The sequence below is a fragment of the Pipra filicauda genome, unplaced genomic scaffold, assembly GCF_003945595.2.
Source record: "Pipra filicauda isolate LSUMZ 115617 unplaced genomic scaffold, ASM394559v2 scaffold35_size7292922_pilon, whole genome shotgun sequence".
NCBI lineage: Eukaryota > Metazoa > Chordata > Aves > Passeriformes > Pipridae > Pipra > Pipra filicauda.
Window position 1 is genome coordinate 2,547,474 of NW_024104487.1, and position 22,802 is coordinate 2,570,275.

General features: G+C 36.5%; 1 protein-coding gene across 5 annotated transcripts in view; it reads right to left on the minus strand.

Annotated features, from left to right (window-relative positions):
* The window catches only part of SMARCA2 (SWI/SNF related, matrix associated, actin dependent regulator of chromatin, subfamily a, member 2), a 120,059-nt gene that overhangs the window by 11,758 nt on the left and 85,499 nt on the right, over positions 1-22,802 (minus strand). For 4 of the 5 annotated variants that reach the window (XM_027752187.2, XM_027752189.2, XM_039384490.1 and 1 more), the window contains one exon: positions 8,251-8,468. In XM_027752187.2, coding sequence (XP_027607988.1) covers positions 8,251-8,468 — 218 coding nt within the window. Of the gene's footprint in view, positions 1-8,250; positions 8,469-10,226; positions 10,354-22,802 lie in introns of those variants that run through there. The other variant, XM_039384491.1, reaches the window with a different exon arrangement.

A 22,802-nucleotide genomic window follows, 5' to 3' on the forward strand; every position in this document is an offset into this window, starting at 1 on the left:
GCAATGAAAGTAAAAGCACTAAGGGCATGAAATACACAACAGACAAAACACTAGAGTATGATTTTGTCTACTCAGATCAATAATAGCTTATTCTATCCTTTTTATAGAACCTACTCTCACAAAGAAGTACTATTTATCTTACACTCTCTTTGTATATGTGCATCCATACTATAAAAAAATGTGATCTTTTCTAACATAATCTCAAACTGCTGTGTTGTAGATACAGTAGGAGAAAATTGGTAATTATTAATACAACTCTGATTTTAATCCTTGTCCCCGCTTATGTAATTAGAAAATAATAACCACAACAACTACCACATAGAAATCATGCGCAGTAAAAATCACTTATGGTTGCCTAGCAACTACCAGGCTATGTGCTGAAAGGAAGAAGGACCAGAATAAATTAAAAGACCTGACTGCAAAAGAACTGTGAGTGACAGTTCACTGCTACTGCATCAGTTTACCATGCTAGTCCTGTGTTTGCTCATGTTAAAAATACTTGCATGCTGTGCAAGTTAAAAAATCATTACGAAATACTTCTCATTTAAAAAATATTTTTGGTTAGAAAAATATTTGTGCTCAGTGTTTCGATTTTCTCTCAGTTTTGTCAAACTGCTTACAAGGTGCATACCAGCATATAATTCTACCTGTTTAGTCAGTATTATCTTCAGTGAAATGAAATGCAGGAACGTCATTTGTACAAGGCTCTTTTTGTATTTATTTTCCCGAGTAGTATTTGGCCAGAAATAAGCTGCCACAGACCTGACAGAAGTATTAGTACTCTTTCTCCTTTGAAATCAAAAGGAGAGACAACTATGAAGGTGAAACTTCAACATGTTCTTGTACTTCTGGCAAATTTCAAACTTTTAACAATACTGAAATTCAATTTTGAGTGGGTAGAATGAAGCGTTCTGCACCCTTGCCCGCATGCTCACAATCAGAACCATGGCTTGGTAAGTACAACTTTAAATCAAATGCAACTCACAAGAATGCTATTTTAAAAAAAAAACAAACGAGTGTGGGAGAGGAGAATTAGAAGAGCTGACATAGTGAGGTGGTTCCTTGCTATTTAACAACAGTAAACCAGCTATGTAGGGAGATTACTAATTTTCATTAAATGTACTTAATGGTTCCTTTTTGGAACTGACTGCAGTAATACATGGTGGACTTGTCCCCATCATTGAATGGGAGTGGACAAAAAAAATTAAACATATAATTCCTGGGTTTGACATATGGCTACGTACTCCATAACCTGGGCTTGGTTATAAATAAGAATTATTTACTTTGTGTGTTTGAATATCCAAGAGTATCAGTTGGCATAATTAATTATTCATTAGATTAGTGATGGCTAATTATACTACTCTTCATTTTACAACAGTTAAAAACTGGCAACTTGAGAAAACAGCTGAAAATAGTCTGAATAAAATCCATTTCACATACAGGAAAAATACTCTCTCCCTGAGCTATGTCATCAAAATTAGAGTACTATGGGCACAAATTTAAACATGTTGGCTTTAATGATGGAGTGATCAAAATGCTAAGCACCACAGACAAGGGTAGCCTCTTGTCAAGCAGGAAAAAGGCACAACAACTCCACCTTCCAGTTTTCTTATCAGCTTTATTAAAATGCAGTCAACAGCTACCCAATACTGGGAGGAGGCTTTGTGAAGATAACCAGTACACCATGCAAGTCCTTACTTTAAATCTATGAACAGAGCAAACAGTAAGCAGAGCACAAATGAAAATCACTCTGTATGACATAGAGCTATCAGCATCCTGGGACTCCTGTGTTCAGCTGTTGCTTTAAGCAAAGTTAATGCAAACTAGGGGTAGCATCAAACCGGCACCTAGACAGGAAACATCAAACTCTGAGGCAAGGCAGAAGAGAACAGTGGGTTTGTAAGGAAGCTGAATGATTACAAGCTATGAATCACAGACTCACAAAATTGGTTAGGTTGAAAAAGACCGCTAATATCATCCAGTTCAACCATTAACCCAGCACTGCCAAGTCTACCAGTACACCATGTCCCTATGTGCCACATCCACATGATTTTTCAACACTGGGGATGGTGACTTAACTACTTCCCTGGGCAGCCTGTTCCAATGCCAGACCATCCTTTCAATGAAGTTTTTCCCAGTATCCAATCTAAACCTCCCTGCGGCAACCTGAGGCCATTTCCTTTTGTTCTCTTACTTGTTACCAGGCAGAAGAGGCTGTCCCCACCTTGCAACCACCTCCTTTCAGGTAGTTGTAGAAAGTGCTAACATCCCCCCTTCAGCCTTCTCTTCTCCAGTCTAAACAACCACAGCTCTCTCAGCTGCTCCTCAACAGATTTGTGCTCCAGATACTTCATCAGCTCTGTTGCCCTTCTCTGGACATACTACAGCACCTTAGTATCCTTCTGGGAGTGAGTGGACCAAAACTGAACACAGGATTCGAGGTGTGGCCTCACCAGTGCTGACAGTCCATGAGGTCAATCACATTCCTAGTCCTGCTGGAACGAAGTATCATTCATTTTCTCCACTTAATTTTAACAATCAGAAAAAGTAAGTAACACTTAACAGTTTGTCTTCCTCTGAAATAAAACTTCAAAAGAGGAAAAAGATTGTTTGGGAGACTAAGTCTGCATGTGCATAATGAAAACTCAGCAGCTGGGGCTCAAATTTGGCATACGAAAAATGTAAAATTTTTTGTAAAAAAATCCAGTAAAATTGTTCCCGCTTTCAAGCATTTTACTGGACATGCAAACTACTTTTTGTGTGCCAAACTGATTTGGTGATGCCATGCAACAGGACAAGAGGCAATGGGCAGAAACTGATGCACAGGAAGTTCTACGTGAACATGAGGAAGAACTTTACTGTGCAGGTGATTGAGCACTGGAACAGACTGTTCAGAGAGGTTGTGGAGTCTCTCTCACTGAAGATATTCCAGAACCATCTGGATGCAATCCTGGCCATGTGCTCTAAGATGACCCTGCTTGAGCAGGGAAGTTGAACCAGATGACCCACTACAGTCTCTTCTAATCTGGCCCATTTTGTGATTCTGTGTTCTTGTTTTTTGAAAGCATAACATAAATATTACACATATGAGTCTACAATAATTGTTTCTATTTTAGAGGGAAGGAAAGACAGATTAAAAGCATCGGAACTGGAAAAACATGTGACAATAATGCTGGACTGATGCATTCCAACTTGCTCTCTTCTAAAAAGGTGTTTTACACTGCAAGATTACAACAAGTTACAGGGCTGTAGAGGCACCTAAATCTTAGTTTAAGAAATAACTGCAACAAAATCTCAGATTAATATGTATTATTGCAAAAGCAGTCTGCAAAGATGATGCACATGCTTTGTTTCGGAGAATTGGGATCAATGTGTAACTGGAAAGGTGCTTCCAGGACCTTCAATCTAAGGTCTTGGTATTGTAAATAATCGTATGTAAGATTTTCAATCAAGGATCCAAGGTTAAATCTACTTAGTTATTTCTGTCCCACTACTTCATACGGAAAGGTTCCACAACTTTTAATTAATAACTTGTATGAACTAAGGAATGCTTATATATGCTCATATATTGTGGCCACCATCCTGTATTTTTACATATTTCTAGACTCTTCTTGTGTTTAGGTTTCCCTTCTTTTCAGTGAATTTACTGAGAGTAATCATCTTCCCCTCTCAAGATTGTGCTATGTTTGGATAAACAAACCAACCTGTTTCCTCTTGCAAGGCTCTCCCATGCTACTTATCACTGAAATAATTACTTACACTTGTCACAGTGTAAACTCATCTTTTTTGAAAGGAAAAACATTCAAGTACTATGTACAGCAACTCAGAAGCATTAACAGTGTCACATACAAGGACACACACTTATAATGAGTATTTCCACATCCACACAGGCAATAGTGTCTGTGTGAAGCTCCTATCTTCTTATGGCTGGATAATACTGATGGATTGTAGTTGGCTTTGATCAGTTAATTTCTCTGCCCAGGTAATTATTTTTCTTTCAGTTCCACTTGAACTGATACTTGAACCAAAAGAGAAGTTCCCTATTTAAAGTCTGTAAGTACCATATAATGCACTCTGAGGTACTGTATTTCATGCCATTTCTTTTACTCCAGACTTAACTGTGTCCAGTCTGCTGTATCATGCCAATATTGATATTATAACATTTTAGATTTTGGCTAGGACATTCCTCATTTAATAAATATAATAAATATATTGTGATGTAAGCCAACACCAATGGTTGAAGAACTTTTGTGGTATCTTCTTTCCAGTTTAACAGCTCCTTTTTTAACAGTGCCTTCAATTATATATTTTTGCTTGTTTTCACTCAGATTAGTGAGCTTACTCATTAATCTACTCTTTCTTTCATATTAGCTTATAATTTTCCTGTGGTGTCCTAAAAAGTGCTTTACCAAACTCACAGAATCATAGAATGGTTTGGGTTGGAAGGGACCTCTGAAGATAAACTAGTTCAACTTCCCTGCTGTGGGTAGGCAGGGACATCTTTCACTAGATCAGATGACTAGAAGTCAGAGCATGCTGACCATATCTTCTCTCTTACTTCTGCTTCATTACAAACCTATTCTCCATTCTAAACCATTAAGATGAAACATAGACTAATTCAGCTTTACCTGTGACAGCAAAGCAGTACAGAAGAGTAAAAAAGGATCTGCATCTGTAAGTACTGCTCTGTATCTACAGTTGGCATGTTTTATGGTTTGATACTGAAAACTCAGTAATAAAAGCACAGGTGCCTTTAAAAAGTGACTTCAATAGTGATTTTTATTTAATGATTTGGAGCATAAACCCTACAGTTCTTCAGACTGAGGTATCACTATCTGTTTCCAGTTAACAAGGACAAATATACAGATAAGATAAAGAAATGCCTATCAACACGAAGAAAAGCTTGAAGCGCATCTCCCAACACTGGAATCCAAAGCAAAACAGGCTGCAAGATGCAAGTATAGTCAGCTTGACAAGGACCTCAACAACTCTCACACCAAAGGCATCTAAAAAGTCCAAGTCGTACATTTTCACAGTGCCTTGCATCTTTGTACTTCTTCTCTTTTTTAACTATTTTCTTTATTATATGGGACACACCCCAGGTACCATAATTTCAGGAAACTAATGCTGGCTGCCGGTCAAGTCAAATCTCACTGCAGTTTTCTCTCCTTCAGTATATTCCTAGCTCTCTAGAAAGATCCAAAGAAAATCAGCTTTTACTTAAAAATTGCTCTCTAAGAACTATTAAACACATTGTCAACGTAATGTTTCATTAAAATTTTGGGATTCATGATGGGAATAAAAGGAAATAGCTGAGTTGCTATACTGCACGGCATAAGAAAAAAATCTAAATAAAAGGTTGAAATTGCACTGACGACACAACAAAGATAAACAGCAAACCAACCTAAATGCTAACTTCCACTCTCGCATGGAGTTCTTTAATTCAGCTTTACAAATACCTGGATAACTACCTCTGAATTTCCTTTTCAGACAATCATATGCTGTATTTCTCCACACTGAACATTTACCTCAAATGTTGCTAATATGTCTGTTTAAACACTTTTTGACCTTTACATAATAATCATGTGGTTCAAACTTCAATTTCCTACAGTTTATTGTTTGTATTGTTGTAACCTTTAGCTTTCCTTGACATAGACAACCCAGCCTATCTTTTTGGATGGTTCTTAAATAAGGAAGGAAAGGATGATACTTGTCCCCAGCTGCCTACAACAGAAGTCGAGTAAGTACTAGACAGTTAGGAAAGCACTGGAGAATCCTTCCCTGCAGCAACATTATACAGCATCGCCACAGAAAAGCAGCCAACTGGTACTCCAGATTTTTGTGAGCACCACAGATTTTAATTTTCTTTTAAAGAAAGATTTTAATAAGAACAGAGAAGTCGTTCTGTATTTACAAGGACGTACTTCTGTATTTCTCAAAAGTAAGGGAAAACATGAGCTAAAGTATGCAGAGGCTTATTAGTTTAGTAATGTATTCCTTTGATTCTTTTGCATGCTGCCCTTTAAACTACAACAAAACTTACTAAAGATTGTAGAATTGGTTCTGACAAAGTAACTCAGGCCAAAGTCAGTAAGATTTTGGATAGGTATCACCGGACCACCTTTTGGGACACAATCAGTTCTCCATAGTCTGAATCAGCCCACTGGACTTACCATGAAGAAAAGATGAATCATCTATTAGCACTGAAAATTTTAGCTTAAGACAAAGATGACTTCAAGCATTCAAATACTAAATACAAGAAAACCCATTTTTTTTCCCCAGATGAAGCTCATGGCCTACTTTTCTTCCAATTAACCTGTCCCTCTATACTTGCCCCAATTGCTTTCACACACACAAAAGCCCAGAGCTGAACAAACATGAACCCCCAACAAAGCTGAGGGGTTCCAACACCTAAAATCCACTTAATTCTAAAGCGGCAAATCCTGAAAATAGTAATTGAACTCTAAAGCAAAGTTAGCTCCAAAGAGTTTTAAGATGTTGTAGTTTCCTGATGCCTAAATGTGCAATTCTGTTCTGCCCCAGCTTTCACAGGATTGAGTGGTTTGATGTTAGCTCACAAAAAAATCAGAACGCAGAAACTTGGAACTCCTCTGTATATCTCATAGCACTGAATACCTCACTTTAACAGGCATCTTTAATTTGTTACAGAATAGAGCTTCATACAGTTTTTAAATTGGGAACAATCTGTCTTGCATAGATGTGGGCTCCTGGGAGAGGGAACAGTATGCCTTGTAACTACATAATAGATCAGTGGTTAATTTTTTTGACAGAAATCAAATAGGAACTTCCTGGGGCACAAACGTCAGGCAAAAATCTTTAACCTCCCCAGTAACTATCAGTTACTATCAGTAGTTATCCCCTACTGGAGGTTAGCAGAAGTAACTTCCGCTTGCTATTTTAAAAGTGAGAAATAGGCATCCTGATAAGAAGTGCTTAGCTTCAGGACAAGGTTCAAGGCCGAGAACGCAAAATCCTTGCAGCCCTGACTGGAATACCTGAACTTAAACACTCCTCCCTTCTCAGCTATATTATTAGTTGGGAGTCACAGTCAACTAAATACACTGAGATGGTAGTCAGATTCCTCCTCATCATATTTGTTGCTGTGAATGCTGTTCCAACAAACTTTAGGATGTGCTCTAGACAGAGCCCACAGATCACAGAAAGGTTCACTGTAACAGTTACATGCCAAAAGAGTCATGCATCACAGCAGTGTGTGCTTCGCCAAGTACCACAGAAGTCACCCTTGTACAGGTAGAGCCAGAATAGTAGCTGCAAAAAAGGGCAAAGTGTAAGTTGCCATTTAAAGTCACAAACTGAAAATTGTTTACAGGCAAAAATTACTTTGTTACACCTATGCAGGTCACCTAATGCAAACACTTCTTGACTTTCTCTGAATGCATTTATTATTAATTTAGTTTATAAAAGGTGCTTATATGATTTAAGTAATTCACTGTATAGCAAAGATGGGACAAGTACATGAGAAGGATCTACTGATTTTTGACAGATAGAAGCTGAGTTAAAATATAACTTTCTCAATCAAGTTTGACTCAAAGATGTTACGAACTAATTCTCAATTTCTTGCCCATGAAGTACAGATGTTTTCATCTGAAAACTTGCAGAACAGAAGTCTTCAGATGGCATTTCAGATCAGAAGGAATATTTTTTTCCTGAGGTCCAGCTATCTAGCATTTTTTTAAGCTGAAAATAGGAACTGCTTGACAAACAAGAATCCATCTCTTCTGTGGACAACATATTACTCAATAGTTCTGTACTTTTTCTTTTGGCAGCTCTGACACTCCTGATACGTACCCTAGGCATTCTGGGCAGTCTTTCAGGTCATGGCGAGACCCATGCAAACTTGCATTGATAGCCATGTCTTTGAAAAGATTAATCTCAACACATGCTGCACCACTACACTGAACGAAAATCCCACTCAAGCTAAATGTTCTTAAGTACACCTTCTGAGCAGAATGACTTTACTCTTAAGCAGGAGCTCTATGCTTACTTTTTGTAATTGCGTTTCAACAACTTTCTATCAGATGAGTCTTAAAATATCCTAAGTCTGAGACTTCCAGGATCAGGCCCTAAGTGGAATTACTTATCTGAAAAGCTGTGTCAGCAAGTCCTTCTGAAGACTGAAAAAAATGAAACTGTTATAAAACACAGAGATCGATATCGGTAGAGAGGGAGAGAGGACATGCAATAGATAGAGACCATCTCTAAGCTCACCTATCCTTGTAGTTTATCACAGTATCAATGATAGCATTCATTTGTTTTGTCAGTTTAGGTGGGTTGGGTGACAACTTCTCTGCAGGAGGTCTGCCTCTTCTTTTCTTTGCTTTCTCTCCATCCTCCTTCCCAGAATCTTTGTCCACGTTTCTTCGTCTCTTCCGTTTTTTAAGCCGAACTTCCTCTTCCATTTCTTCCAAATTGCCGTCTTCAATTGCCTGACAACCATGGATTCAAAAAGTATGATTTTTAAACAAAACAGATATTGCAAAGGTAAAAACTGTATTTAAAACCAACCACAACAAAACCCAATGCAACTCCACAGGATGTCAATAATTCAACTCAAAATGTTCAGTTTATTTATAAAGAGGAGTACAACTGAGTTGCTGGCAACCAAAGAGACACTGAACATTAATTTGTCCTTAGAATCCCACTGTCCTTTCTCTAAATAGGTGCATTGTTCATCTGAACCTTGAATTCCGCACCAAATCACAGCCTGTGGTATTGTCTCAGTAAGTGTACAACAAACATTAATTTTTTCATATCAGTGTTAGTTCTGGGTTATATAGTTCCACGCCAAACAGACTCTGGTATCACATGTTTCAAACGGGATAATCTAAATTGTGCTTAGCTCCCAAAGCCAACTCACACACAATTCTTTGTGCATACAAACAACACAGAGATACTTCATGCAGTAACAACTCAACTTCTCTTCCAAATGTTTTAAGCAACTTTTAAATGGCCTGTTAAAACCATCTCTAAAATGTATCATTTTCTTCTAGAATAGTAACCAGGAGGTAGGCAGAAGCACTGACAGTACAGCGTTTACTGTAAAAAGCTCTCACAACATGGGAATGAAAAAAACCCACCCCAAAAACCAAGCTGCACACATAGTCACAGACATTGAACACTTGTTTCAATTACCTGGATGTATGCTTTTAACCAGACACAGCAGCTCTACGCAGAGGGATAAAAAAATTGCTACGAAAAACCAAACTAGGAATAAAGGGAACCTGTTCACATACACTGTCAGATCCATGTTATAAAGCAAGAAGCTGAACTTTTCTTGATTTGAAAAAGCCAACAAAAGAAAACAAATAAAAAATACCAGATCATAAGAGAATTGAAATAAAAATTAAACAAAAAATCTTAAAATTAAGGCTTTCTGATTAATGCTTTCATATAACTGATGTTGATATTTGTTGCTTTTGCCTCAATATTGCCTTGAGTACATGCAAATGCTAATCAATCCTTTCTTGCAGCTGAAAGAGCTCTAATCCTAAAGCAATTACCTTCATTTCTCCACAGCATCAAACATGGCTAATATTTATGATCATGTGAGCACAACAATCAATATTAAAAAGTGATTACAACCCAGACGTAATTTTTCTCAACTGTATACAATGTCTCTTCAAAAACATTTCGTGAACAAAACCTAATGCATAACACAAAACAACCTGGCATGTTAAAAATACCAGTGGGATTTTGAAATCTGTTTCCTATGCATCCTCCGATGTGCAAATCCACAGAACAAACACAAACGCAGAATCCTTAGAGACAGCCTGAAACTAGGCCTTAATAATCAAAAGACAATTTACATCATGCTTCCACAGCGTTCAGATAAACACTATGAAGGAGGCTTGAGATCTAATGAGTTATGAAGAAAAGAGAAGGAAAAAAAAAACCTGCACACAAATTCATTAATATTCATCTGGATAAAGCAGGACAGCGCTATAAACCACTGAGGCTAACAAAGATTAAGAAAAGGAAATTTCTCGGCATATCTTGGAAGCTACAAAAGCTAATAATAAATACAGTATGCAAGGCTGTCAACAGTTAATGTCACTGCTCTCCTCGAGCACTCGGTTGTACACTGAAACACGGAGAACACTGACTTTTGATGTGTTACACACCTACACATGCCTGTGATGTAGTTCTACTGAATCTTCAAGACGGCAATGAAAAAGGATATTTACCTTACCACTATCAGCAGGCCGGCTATCGGAAATCACAGTTAGTGGGGATAAAATTAACAAGCCAGCAAAGCAGCGAGCTGCTAGTCTCTTCATCAGCTGATCAGGAAAAAAAAGAGAGCTGGGGAAAGGCTATGTTTTCATATACAAGTAATTTTATTTTACTGAAAATTTAATACTGAAAGGATTGTGGATACTGAAATCTGCTGTTTCATTCTACCTACTACAAGGCCCGAAGCCTTCCTCCTTCAGCCTGCTTTTTAATATTGACAACTACTTATCATATTTCTCCCCTTATTATTCTAGGCATTCAAGTTAGATCTTTAGCTGAGCAGTTACTGATTCTTGTTAGCATTTTAGTAATTACAGCACAATTAGAAAATTTCATGTATGATTTGAAAACTGAAATAGGTTGCATGCATTTTAAAGATGCATTTATTACAGAAAATGTATTCCTATTGCTTTGCAGTGAACAGATCAGGTTTGGTTACTGAAACTGATGAAAAAATATATTCTCATTTACAAAAAATTAGAAAAAAACCCCTAAACCAAACCAAGTTATCATTCTGTTAACTTTGGTAGTATTTTGTTGTCCTTCACAAAACTGGTCTTCGCTTAACTACAATGTATTTATATTTCTGCTTGCTTGGCAGATTTTCTACCACTAAAAAAATTCACAGTGGTCCTGTCATCACAGAGTTTACTAACATCTCATTTCAGATTTCTGCATAAAATTCTTGCTTGGAGTAGGCAATATATTTGAAAATAAATATTCACAAAAAGAAAAGATAAAAGTGAAAAACATTGTGGGTTTTTTTTGGTTTTTTTTGTTTGTTTGTTTTTTGTGTATGTGTGTGGGTTTTTTTGTGTTTTTTTTTTAATATTATATATAGCTTTGTAGTAAAGACAAATGATAAAAATAAAACCCAAGTCAAGTAACTTATACTCCCGCACTCTTAAAATTAGTAACTAGCAGGTAGCAAATTAATTCTTAGCAAACTACAGATCTGCAAACAGATGTTAAACTTTCAACTGAACCAGTAATGTATCAGTTTATACTAAGCTTTCAAAACTTCTATGGGTGAATGTAAACTCGGACAGTTTTCCTTAATTTAAGACTTTAGTGATCCCACTTGAAAATCAGTGTGACATTACCAGAAGTACAAAAATGTGGCTATTATGACTCTCAACATAGTGGTAGATTTGTATTTTGTATATAAACAGTAATATTTAAAACTAAACCTGTATGATTTATTCTGCCTCAAAAGATGGCTTAAAACCGTACCACATAAATGAATTATCAGCAGACAGATTAATGATTTGTGCATATGTCTACACATATGATCCAAGCATGTGTGTATTAGCAACGAAATATTTATTAAGCTAATTCATCTGACTGAGCTCTTTGTTAGAAAAGCTTACTTTTCTAGGGCTTAAGTGCTATACCAAAGACAATGCCCTTCCAAACCTTTATCAGTACGATAATGATACAAATCCCAGGCAAAAATCTCCAGTTCCTGACAGATGATGGGCTGTGTGAGAGTGCAAAATAACACAGACATCTCCCATGCTCAAACGCCTCTGGATTAGTGAGGTGAACAGCAAGGGAGTCAAGGAAAATAGTACACAAATAAAAATTTAACACTTTCCTTCCCTTTAGGAAACTGGACAAAACACTACAAAAAATATTTGGAAACCTCATTTTCTTGGAAGAAAGCTGTAAAAATTTAATGTCAAATTTTGCAAGTTGCTGAGTGCCTCACAAAAGGCAAATACACCTTGGAGGACCCCACGTTAAGTTCCATACTGACAAAATGTTCCTGCTTTTCTGACTCTCTCTTATTGCTGTAATCTAGTCCATGCGCATGAAACAATTTCATTGCTAAAGAGCTAAGAGTGCACTGGCTTCTCAGGACACCAGAATTTTAAGAAAGAGCACACTGATCATGGATTAAGGAAATTAAACTGTGTTCCTCCAAAAAGAAGCCCCCACCTCCTAAGCACAAAAATGTATTTGTAAGGAGGCAAGTAGAAGTTACTTCTGAGACAGTCTGCCTTCCTATTGCTGCTTGCAATTATGTTTTTCCCTTGAGAAAGGAAAATAGCTGTTCTGAGGTGAAAGTATTCTTAGTGAATATGGATACACTACATGAGAACCACAGAAACAAAGTAAGGATGAAATGCAAACTGTTTTGTTTCTCCATTTGAAGGACAGGACATTACAGATGTATTCTTAACTTCTTCTGGAGAGCATGACACAGCACCATGACTGAACACCTTTTCAATTCAGAATTATAGACTCAAACAAGCACTAAGAGCTACACCTCTGAGTTTTGTTTCAGGACTACCTTCTGCAAGTCAACAATTGACTAGGCCTTATATTAGTTTTAATATAATTTCACAGGAAGCCTTGTATTAATTTTAATATAATTTCACTCAAGTGTGATCACAGAGTGAATCAATGGAGGTGCTCATCTTAAAATAAAAATCAGTTTTGCTGTCCAAGCCCGTCTCATTTGGATGGCACAACACTGTAATATATAATTATTTTTCCTTTGATTTCTCACAGTGTGGTTGTGAGAAAGCTGAGGCACAGTGAAAGCTACTGCTACTACTTATAGTCAAGGAAACTGGACACATAAACCAGAAGTAGCAGGGAGCCATGTAATAAGTCTGATTGATGCTGCTTAGACAAATGGGAAACAGGACATGAGACCTATTCCTGTGTCCCTCTCCAATTTTATCATAATGAAATGAACATTTAGAGAACTTACCCCTTCCCTTCAAACATCAGTGCCCTGTGTCTTTCCAACTGGCAAAGTTGGAAGAGAGCTATTATCATGTGAAGAGATTTGCTAGCATGCTAATTAAACCCAATGTTTCCACAGAAAGCAGATAAAACAGAGGTGAACAAAAAAAAAAAAAATACCTTCCCAGCTTCCTGAACATAAATACTAAACCAATCATGCAAAGGTTCTAAAAGAACGAGCTTTTCTGGGAACAACAAATAACTTAACTGGGCACTATACTTACTATGGCCAAGTCATAGCTTAAGGGCTATGACTAAGCTTAAGGGCTATGACTAAGCTTAAGGGCTATGACTAAGCTTAAGGGATGTTAAGCACTTAAAACCAAAAAACATGTCAGTAGTGCAGTAATGAACAACAGATGACTGCTTTGCAAAATGAAGTTCCCATTTACCATACTAAAAGAGAAGAACCCTATGGATGGCTAACAATAAACACTGAAAGCACTAAAACGACATCTACCTGCCCCTACCAATTTCTCTCTTCAACATAATCCTTCTCGGAAAATTCCATTGATATTCCAAGAGAAGTTCTTTTCCCCCTCTATTTGAAACCCTACCACTTTTCATTTTACATTTTTTCTCAGATTAAATCTGGCAACAAATGAAGACTTCAACTTCGAACACCCTGATGTTCACGTTCTTATAATGATCTCTTCAAAATCCAGCTCTCTTGTTTATTCTTTAACGGTATCATTCCTATGTCTGGGACTGCTTCTAATTTCCATGTGTTAGAATTATTTCTTGGCTTTCTAAAGTTCCTTTACACTGCAGATATATCTTGCTATGCTATAGCACAGAGGTCAGTATACTACAGATAAAGACTGTGAAGAAGAATACCATAACTCTTGACAATTAGATGAAAGGGCTTAAGATATTCTATCAACGGTGCAATGACAAAATACCTGAAGACAATTATAAGGATTGATGAAGAGTTATTTTAATTGAATTTCCTCTCCTTGCTGGATATTACTGTACAACAGATTTACCAGACTGGTTTTGTTGGGACAAAATGAAAACAGAATGTAAACCAAAATCTGCCAAAGGTAAAGAATTCGTGACTATATCCAGTTTTTCCTCGCTTTTGCTGGTGACTCATTCTCTTCCACATAAGGAATAGGCCAGAAAGTCTCCATCCAACACTTAAGTAGAAACAAAGGTATTGTTTTCTTAAAAAACTTGAATACAATGTAATTATTGCAAAAACACATCAACTCGTAACATATAGTCTTCTCAGATAAGCTTCCAGCAATTATGGACACTGAGTCCTTCAGCCATGTGTTCAATTAAGGTCTGCATCTTCACTTCACCAAAATTTGTATTTTAAGAAGTGGGAGAAGATAGACTGTTTTCTGTTTTGCATTTGAAAATTATTTGCACTGAAGCTCCAGTTGCCTATATTTAATTAGACATTAAGGACAGCAACAATGCAAATTATAAATAATTTTTTTTTCATTTTGATTTAAAGGCTGAAGCCAAAAAGACCTGGTAAAACCATGCGAGAATGTAAGTTATCATTAAAGAGAAAGGGTCTCAACTACAGCAACAGGGCATAACATTGAAAAAAAAAAAAGTTATCTACTTAAAGTATTAATAGGACCAAAGCTTTTATCTTCAGTGTTTTCTTGCTGATCTGAAAAAAATTTTTAAGGTCAAATATCCTAATATTTAATCTTGATATTCTGTAGTCTACAACTACTCAGCCACACCCTTAAAAGTTCTACAGAACTATCTGTAACTATCTTCTACAGTTTTCAAAATGTCTTGGTAAGAAGACTGCATTTAAACAACCTCTTGTCCAAGCCAATCTCATCTAGAAGCAGCAGAAAGATGGGGGAGAAATCTAAACACAGTCTATGTCAGAAACTATCCATATCAACCTCTGACTCTTTATCACTGAACAGTTTTGTTGTCGTTTTTTTTGCCTTTTTGTGTTTCCCAAATATTCCCCCCTTCATTTTAGAAAGCTGTATTATCTGCTTAAGAATTCTTGTCACTTAGAATTATAGCTTGTTTCTGAACACAGTGAAAAAAGGCTCTCATTCAAGACTGGAGGACAATATATAACAGACCTGTGACATTCTACGCAAGAAAGTTGCCAGATGATAAATAAACTTATTCTGAAAGGGATGTTAAAATAGCAGTTCTCAGGTACATGATACAGTGAGTATTTGAGATTGCCTTCAGATTGTTCATAGCCTTTTCACATATTGATGACTCAAAAAGTAAATAGTGTTAATGCACTGGCACTGGAAACAGTTGCAGGTATCTTTGGAGGTATGATCAGAAGTAAAATCGAGAGACACAATAAGATGTAACTAACTTAAGAAAGACACTGGAAGACTATCATGAAAATACTGCAGATACGTTTCCTGGCTTCAGATTCACAAGCAATTCACCTTAAAGTAAAATCTACCATGACAGAGATGCCTCACTTTTTCCCCTTTATCTTGTTCACTCTCACAGAGATGCATGTTTGTTGCTTAGACAGGATTCTGGAGCATTTAGTGACTGGTGTTATTCAGTGAGGAAGTGTAAAAAGGGAAGGTTTCTCCCCTTTTTTAATTTTTATCAGCATTTTTCTGTCTTGTCCAGAATTCTGATTCATGAAAGCCTACTTCAGGAGTGTAGAGGACAGTATACTGACAAAGGTATTGTGAGAGAATTGGCAATCGAGTTATGCTTTTTCATAACCAGGGACATTATATTCCCTAGAACAGGGGGCAAGGAAAATCAATTGCCTGAGAAAATTACCTTTTCTGATGGGTGCCAGGGGGAGGTGAGGAAAATTACTTTTCTTGCCTTTTCCTAAATTCCTTTAAAATAACAAGCATGGAATTTAGCATAACACTTTCGTGTCCTACAACAGAAGATGTTCTTTACTACCTTGGCATCTCAGAGTTTAGAAGGAAAATAGTTTCAAGTTTGTAATAGCTTAGTTTGTACTGAGGGTTTTGCTTCCAGATCTTCCTTTTTGGATCTAAAATAAATCTTTTACTGGAAGGATGTATCATTCTACTGCCTTCTGAGACTACTTTTTTCCTTCCATTTTTAATGACTTTCTACAATAGCTGATTAATTAGTTTAGAAATTATGAACAATATTTAAGACAATTAGTAGTATTCCTGGTAAAACCTACATTCCGCTCAGGCTCACTGATAAAATGTCACAGAACAGGAGGAAACATGTTGCAATGAAGTCTTGAAAATACTCAACAACAAAGGCCAGATCCAAAACCATGGAAAAAACTTCCAGGCATTTACTGTCTCTCAGTCAGGTAAGACATTGTTTATTTCACACGGGAGATCATGCATAAAAAAACCAATCAGAAACACATCTATATCTGACCACCAATAAGTGCATAGAATGACTTTTCTTCCCAGTTCTGAGACAAGTATTTCCTATTGCTGTTTACCTTGTATTTCACAAAATACTGTTACTGTTGCAGGTTTCTGAGTAATTCTGAGCAATGTTAATTTATCTTTTTTCCTTATCATTTACCTTGTTTAAAAGACATGCTATTCTTCTGTTGTGAAAGATGGTAGGAAATCTTTACTTTGCAATGTCACCTCCCGGTAGACTAACAGCGTGGCTGATGTTTTGCAGCTCATAATGCTAACAACTAAAGACAGACTTCTCATGTTTGATTTTATTCTTTATGAAAAAATTCTCAAATTTCAATCCTTAAGAATGGAAATTAATGGATTTTTAAATTTATTAAAAAAAAAAAAAATTTCCAGGGCTTAGCCCTTCTGCATCCAAAGAACTTTGTCTCCTTTTTCTTCTAAGACAGGGTTTATACCCTCACCAGATCAGCTCTTCAAAAAGAAACCACAGTCTTGGCTCTTTCCAGGACATTTACCTGCAGTGAATGTTGAAAACATTTGCAGCAACAGGCATTTTTTCCTATGGTAAAAATAAAACTGACAATGCTAAGCACTGGAAAAGGTAAGTGGACATGACAAACTCTTGTTCTGGAACATACTCAGGGGGAGTAACAACAACATCTGGCAACATACAGCAGGATACCATGTTTTAGTAGAACGTTTCCTATAAAGAACAAGATGCTTTTTCTTCTACTATGGAAACAACACAGCTGAGGACTAAAACACAAAGGGATGATTAGCAGATTTCCAGTGTGGAATCATCAATTTTGAGCCAAATCTGTAGCCTTAGAATAAGGGAATTATTTGGCTCTCAAGTAAACAGATATTCAGTGGTGCCTTCTAACTGCCCAGAAAAAATAGTAAAAGTTTTCTTTCTTTTTGATCAATGGATGAATAGACTAACAAAAGACTTCTATTTTACAAGTGAGCATAAATTTTATGTGTATCCTGAAACACTACTGTATTTAATGATGCAACATGAGAAGCTTATAGTACAAAGCTTAAACTGGCATCTTTAAGCATGTTAAAGTAAACTCAGCTCCTGCCAACAGTCGTCCCATTAAATATTTTCTCTCATATGTTCTTCTCCCCCCTTATATTTAAGTACATTCGCACATTCTCAGCAGTTATTTTTTATTACAAGTTTAAAATGTGGAACATAGCTAAATGGGAACAAAACAAAGAAAAAAACCCCAAAACAAAACAGATAAAAGTATCTCGCAAAAAAATGAACAACTTTCAGAAACCATTATAGTTTAATTATTTTTTAGTGGATGTTCATAGAATTCTTGTATCTTCTTATTCACAGAAAACAAGTTAAGGATTTTTCTAATAGCATGGGAAATTGGGTTTAGAGATCTATCATTTTTAATGTAGGTACTCTGAGGCAATGAAGAATGGGAAGCACATAAGAGAGTACGGTATGAGAAAAATATACGGCAAAAGGTTAGAAAACTCACTTCCTATGCCAACAGAGGAAAAAAAATTTGCTTATAGAAATAGACTGTGTTTAAAGAATAAACAGCAGGAGATAGCCCCTTGTGACATTTCCAATGTAGTTTTTTAATAACTTAGAAGAATTTGGAGGAAGATTACATGAAATGCAACTAAGTCAAACTTTGGATAAGTTGCTGAGAAAAGTTTAGTTACGTGTATCTTTTATGTACCTTATACCCATTTTGTGATGCTTAGTGATGCAGTGAGTTCCATGTCTTCAGGATGCTTCTAAAGCTGCAGTTACCTGACTGTGGCAGGACTTACAGTACAGTTTGACCCTTTAAGATGCAAATCACAGCCTAAAAGTAAAAATATAACATGAACAGTACCTGTCTAGAATGTCTTTTTGGTCTTCTGGGATAAACTGCAATGCGAATCACAGTCTGACAAGCAATAACTATTACCTGAGCAAATACTAACTGAACAAAACAAAGAAGATTCCTAAAAAAGCCAATGAGAGCTAAGAAGACACAAAGTTTTCCAACAGAATAATGTACAGTATAGTATTGTATACTACAGATGCATATACAAAAACTAAAGTAAGTCTGTAAGCAGCAACAAAGTCCTTAGTTCTGAGCTCGAATTCTAGCTAAAAAGGTCAGATGCAACTGAAAAGGATACATAATGGATACCCATGAAACCATAAACTGTAACACTCTAAACATGATGATTTCAGAGTACAGGACAAAATTATATGGTTGTGTTTACTGCAAAGTTTTTGTGGGATTTTTTTTTAAGATTAAAATTTTACTGCTAGAGTAAGGAAGTACACTATTGTACTCATCAAGTAAGGTACTTCAAGATGACTCAGGAAGCTAACTGCCACTCGTGACATGCCTAAGGATATGCTGAGTAATTTTTGAGAAAATCAGTCTGAAACTTCCCCATTCTTCCATATTTGCTATGTTAGTTCTTCCATATTGTTTATATACAAGACAAATTGCTATCACTTCTACAGAAGAGCTAGAGCTAGAGAAGAGCTCTACATACATATGCCAATCCATCAGAAGAATTACTTTTTCCTGTCACACCGGCTGCAAGAAAAACATCAGCATGAAGCTTCCCATCACCTGCTCAGGTCTGCCTTTAGAAGGTGGCCTTCTACAAAAAAGGTCTCAGTTTGCTTAGAGTGAATAAATACTTCAGCCACAATGTACACTTGGAAAGGTATGGGTAACTTCTTACCCATGTTGCAAATGCAACATCTATTTTTTTAATTGATTATTTTTAATTTACTTTTTTCAACATATGAAAAAAGTTGTCTTTATTCAAAAATCAATAGGTGACAAAAAGGTAAGCTACTGCATGTTACCCATCATTGTTACTGTCAAAGTATGTCAGAGAACATAGCAGTGGAGTCAAATATTAAAATGTTTGCTGTTTCTCGTTCCATTACCATACGCCTCAGCAACAATAATATTTTACACTTTTAATGCAGACTTCTTTTCTTGTAGATTTTGTGAATTATTTAATAGTTGTTTAGGTTTTAGTTTTAGAATCGCAGAATATCCTGAGTAAGAAGAGACCCACAAGGATCACTTACTGCAACTTCTGGCCCTGGAGAGAACCATCCCCAAGAATCACATCATGTACCTGGGAATATTGTGCAAACACTTCTTGAATTCTGTCAGGCTTGGTGCTATGACACCTTTCCTGGGGAGCCTGTTCCAGTGCCCAACGACACGCTGGGTAAAGAACCTCTTCCTAATATCCAGCCTAAATCTCCCCTGACGCAACTTCAGGCCATTCTCTTGGGTCTGCCACTGATCACCAGAGAGAAGAGATCAGTCCTGCCCTTTGCTCCCCCTCCTGAGGAAGCTGCAGACTGCAATGGAGGTCTCTCCTCACTCTCCCCTTCTCCTAGTAGCTGATTTGAACAGTATTTCTGGCATCTTAACCACAGGACCTTTTTTTTTTCAGGAAAAAATTTGCACTCAAAACAGTAATAATACATCAAAACCTGAAACCCAGAGTTTTAGCTCGCAACTTCCAGGCTACATAAATTTGGTATGTCAGAAACTAAAGCTATTTTAAAGAAAATGCAGTTTCTTTTAGTCTAATACTAACAATACTCCTCACATTTTTAAAAAATACATAAAGGGACTTACATGTCACTCACTACTATTCCAATTTTTCTAGAGGGGAATAGATGCACAATTCCACTTGAAATATTTGTTATGGTACTTTACATATAACATTGTATAGTCAAAATCACAGACTCAAAAAAAAAGAATACTATGAAAATACAGCAATGTTTTACTGATTGGTATTCCTTGTAAATAGCTGTTCAGATTTCCTGACTTGAGGTCTTTCTCACAAAGAGAATGTATTTCAAACACTAAAAATTACTTTGCGGAGAATATCTCAAAAATACTGAAGAAGCATTTCAAAGTACTTTTTTAGTTTCCAAAATTAATACTCTCAAATTAATACTCTCAATCCTGATTCCACATTCTGAGAAAGTCACCCAGAGTGTAAAGCAGGCCCTTTTCTTTATATACTAACAAAATTATCTTGTCAAAATAGAGAACTGAAGGTATCAGGCAGATGCATTTAAATTCCCTCTCATCCATAAAAAGCCAAGAAAACCCCATTTCATCTAAACTGCTTCATTAGTTTTAATTTCACTGGAACTTAAAACTACCTATTTTTTTCCATAAGTAGATTCTGAATTGAATTTCATGAAAAGGACACGAAAGATACATAGTAATATGCAGAACATAATCATGACTTGGTTAAATAAGGCTTTAAAGTCATGTCCAACTTTCTAATCCTTCAAAAAATCAGCTTCCACATGCATAAAACTTATCAGCCTCAAACTGCACACTAGAAAAGAGTACCTGGGGCATTCTGATGATTGCTGGTCACAAAACAGACAACATCCTTGGACGGAAGACTTTGTAACCCTCCAGTGACAGTCTTCTAAATGTGACTTGTTCTCCCCTACAGCTTAACAAATTCAATTGGAATTACGATTCAGTACTACAGAGCAGAGTTTAGGTCAGAATGTAACTTTCTTCAAATGTTGTGGGCAAATACCCACTTACTTGACAGTTAAACAGGTTTAGCAGCAAGTCAGGAAACTTTGCAATTGTAACCAAAAATGGTATAAAGGAGTAATGAAGAGAAAAAAACAGGGGTGCAGGGGTATTATGTACATGAACTATTCAGATAAACTATGCACTGGGTTAAAAGTTAATTTTTTTCTCCTTCTCAGAATTTCAGCCTCCAATATAGACTAAAACAATTATAGAATGTAATGCTAATTTTCCATTCAGCTATTTCAGTATCTAACAAAGACTACTGTAAAATCAAATTTCACCATCACAGTTTACAAAACCAGGTCTTAGAATTATGTTCCTAGTATTGATTCTAAAGTTGTATACAAAAAAGTGAATGTCTCTCAGAAAACACAAACCTACTTGAAAAACTTTTAGTGATTTATACTAAGTTGTAGCCACAAGTTGGCCCAACTTTACTCTCTGCTACCAAACTTAACCTAACATACTATTAGAGAGTGTGTAAAATCCAAAAGTTATGCAAAGTTCCATCTGATGAGAAAGTATTTGAAAACGTGTCCAACAATTTTCCCGCTAGGTAGTTTGATTTATTATACAACATAACCTCAGTTAGTAAATATAAACAAATAAAATTTGTCATGATTATGTTAAACACTATTCATCAGATATTCTGTATGTGTGAAAGCCAGCACTGGTTTTCTTTAACTAAGACTGACTAATTACAAACCAAATGTCGGAATTTCACTTACAATTTTTAGATCAACTAAACAAACATGACTTCTGCAATTCTGCATGATGTAAATGAGATATTGCTGATTTTGTACTCAGATATGTTTCCCTGGTCAACATGCAAAGCTATTTCAAATTAGTTGAACAACTAAGGACTAAAACTTTATTCGTATCACCTAGCCAGCAATTAAGTTGAATGAGAAGCTGAAACCAGATGCAACTGTCTTAAGGGTCTTGTAACTACTCAAAAAAAGTCCTCTGTTTCTTGAAACCTGTGCTAGGCAATAGATTTCTTAGTAGATGACCCCTCTAGAAAATAATATGCCATGGGATCCAGTAAAGCATTTTGTAGTTCTATTAGAAATCATACAAAGACAGAACCTGCTAATGCATGAAATACTTCCAGCATAGAAATGCTTTGTAGAATCAGGAAGCAATCTCCTCCTTACAGGTTTTTTTTTTTTTAAGGAAGTATGGTTGTCATGCCAACTGTTAGAGAACAGCAAGCTGCAGCGACAGCTAGTGATGAAGCCTGTTTGTGTTTTAGAAATTTCCTGGGAGGCTGTCAGTGAATTACAGGTTGTTCGGGGCAGCAGCACAATCTCACTAAATACTGTCTATGATTATACGGCTTCTGTAATTATTTCATCCCTTGCTTCCAAATTCAGGTACTTGACCTCCTAGCAAGAAGGGAGTTGACATACTTGTCAGTATACATGCATGCATACAGACCCTGAAGTGTGTAGCGGATCCTGTGGGCATGTGCCGTGATCTGAACTACACTTTTCAGTGTTGCGTGTGTCAGCAGAGGGTTCAGAGTCCAACTGAGAAAGGGCGAGCAGTTATCTTCACAGTCAGAGCTTTGGCTGCTGAATGAGGCAAAACTTCTTAGAAAAGATCTAGTCAACTCCATAAGACATAAAAGAAAAAGAGACAGCTGAAGACTAGACATTGATATTATGAAACTAATTTACTGGTCAGAAATGCAAAGTTTTATTCAGAAAACCCCATGAGAAGACAGCTATAAAGCTGTAACAGCAGCCACAGCAAGAGAAAGAAATAAGGGGCATCCCTTGATGCTGGTAAACAAATCTCCTTCTGTAATATTGCAATAACAATAGACCTATCTTTGGAGAACAGC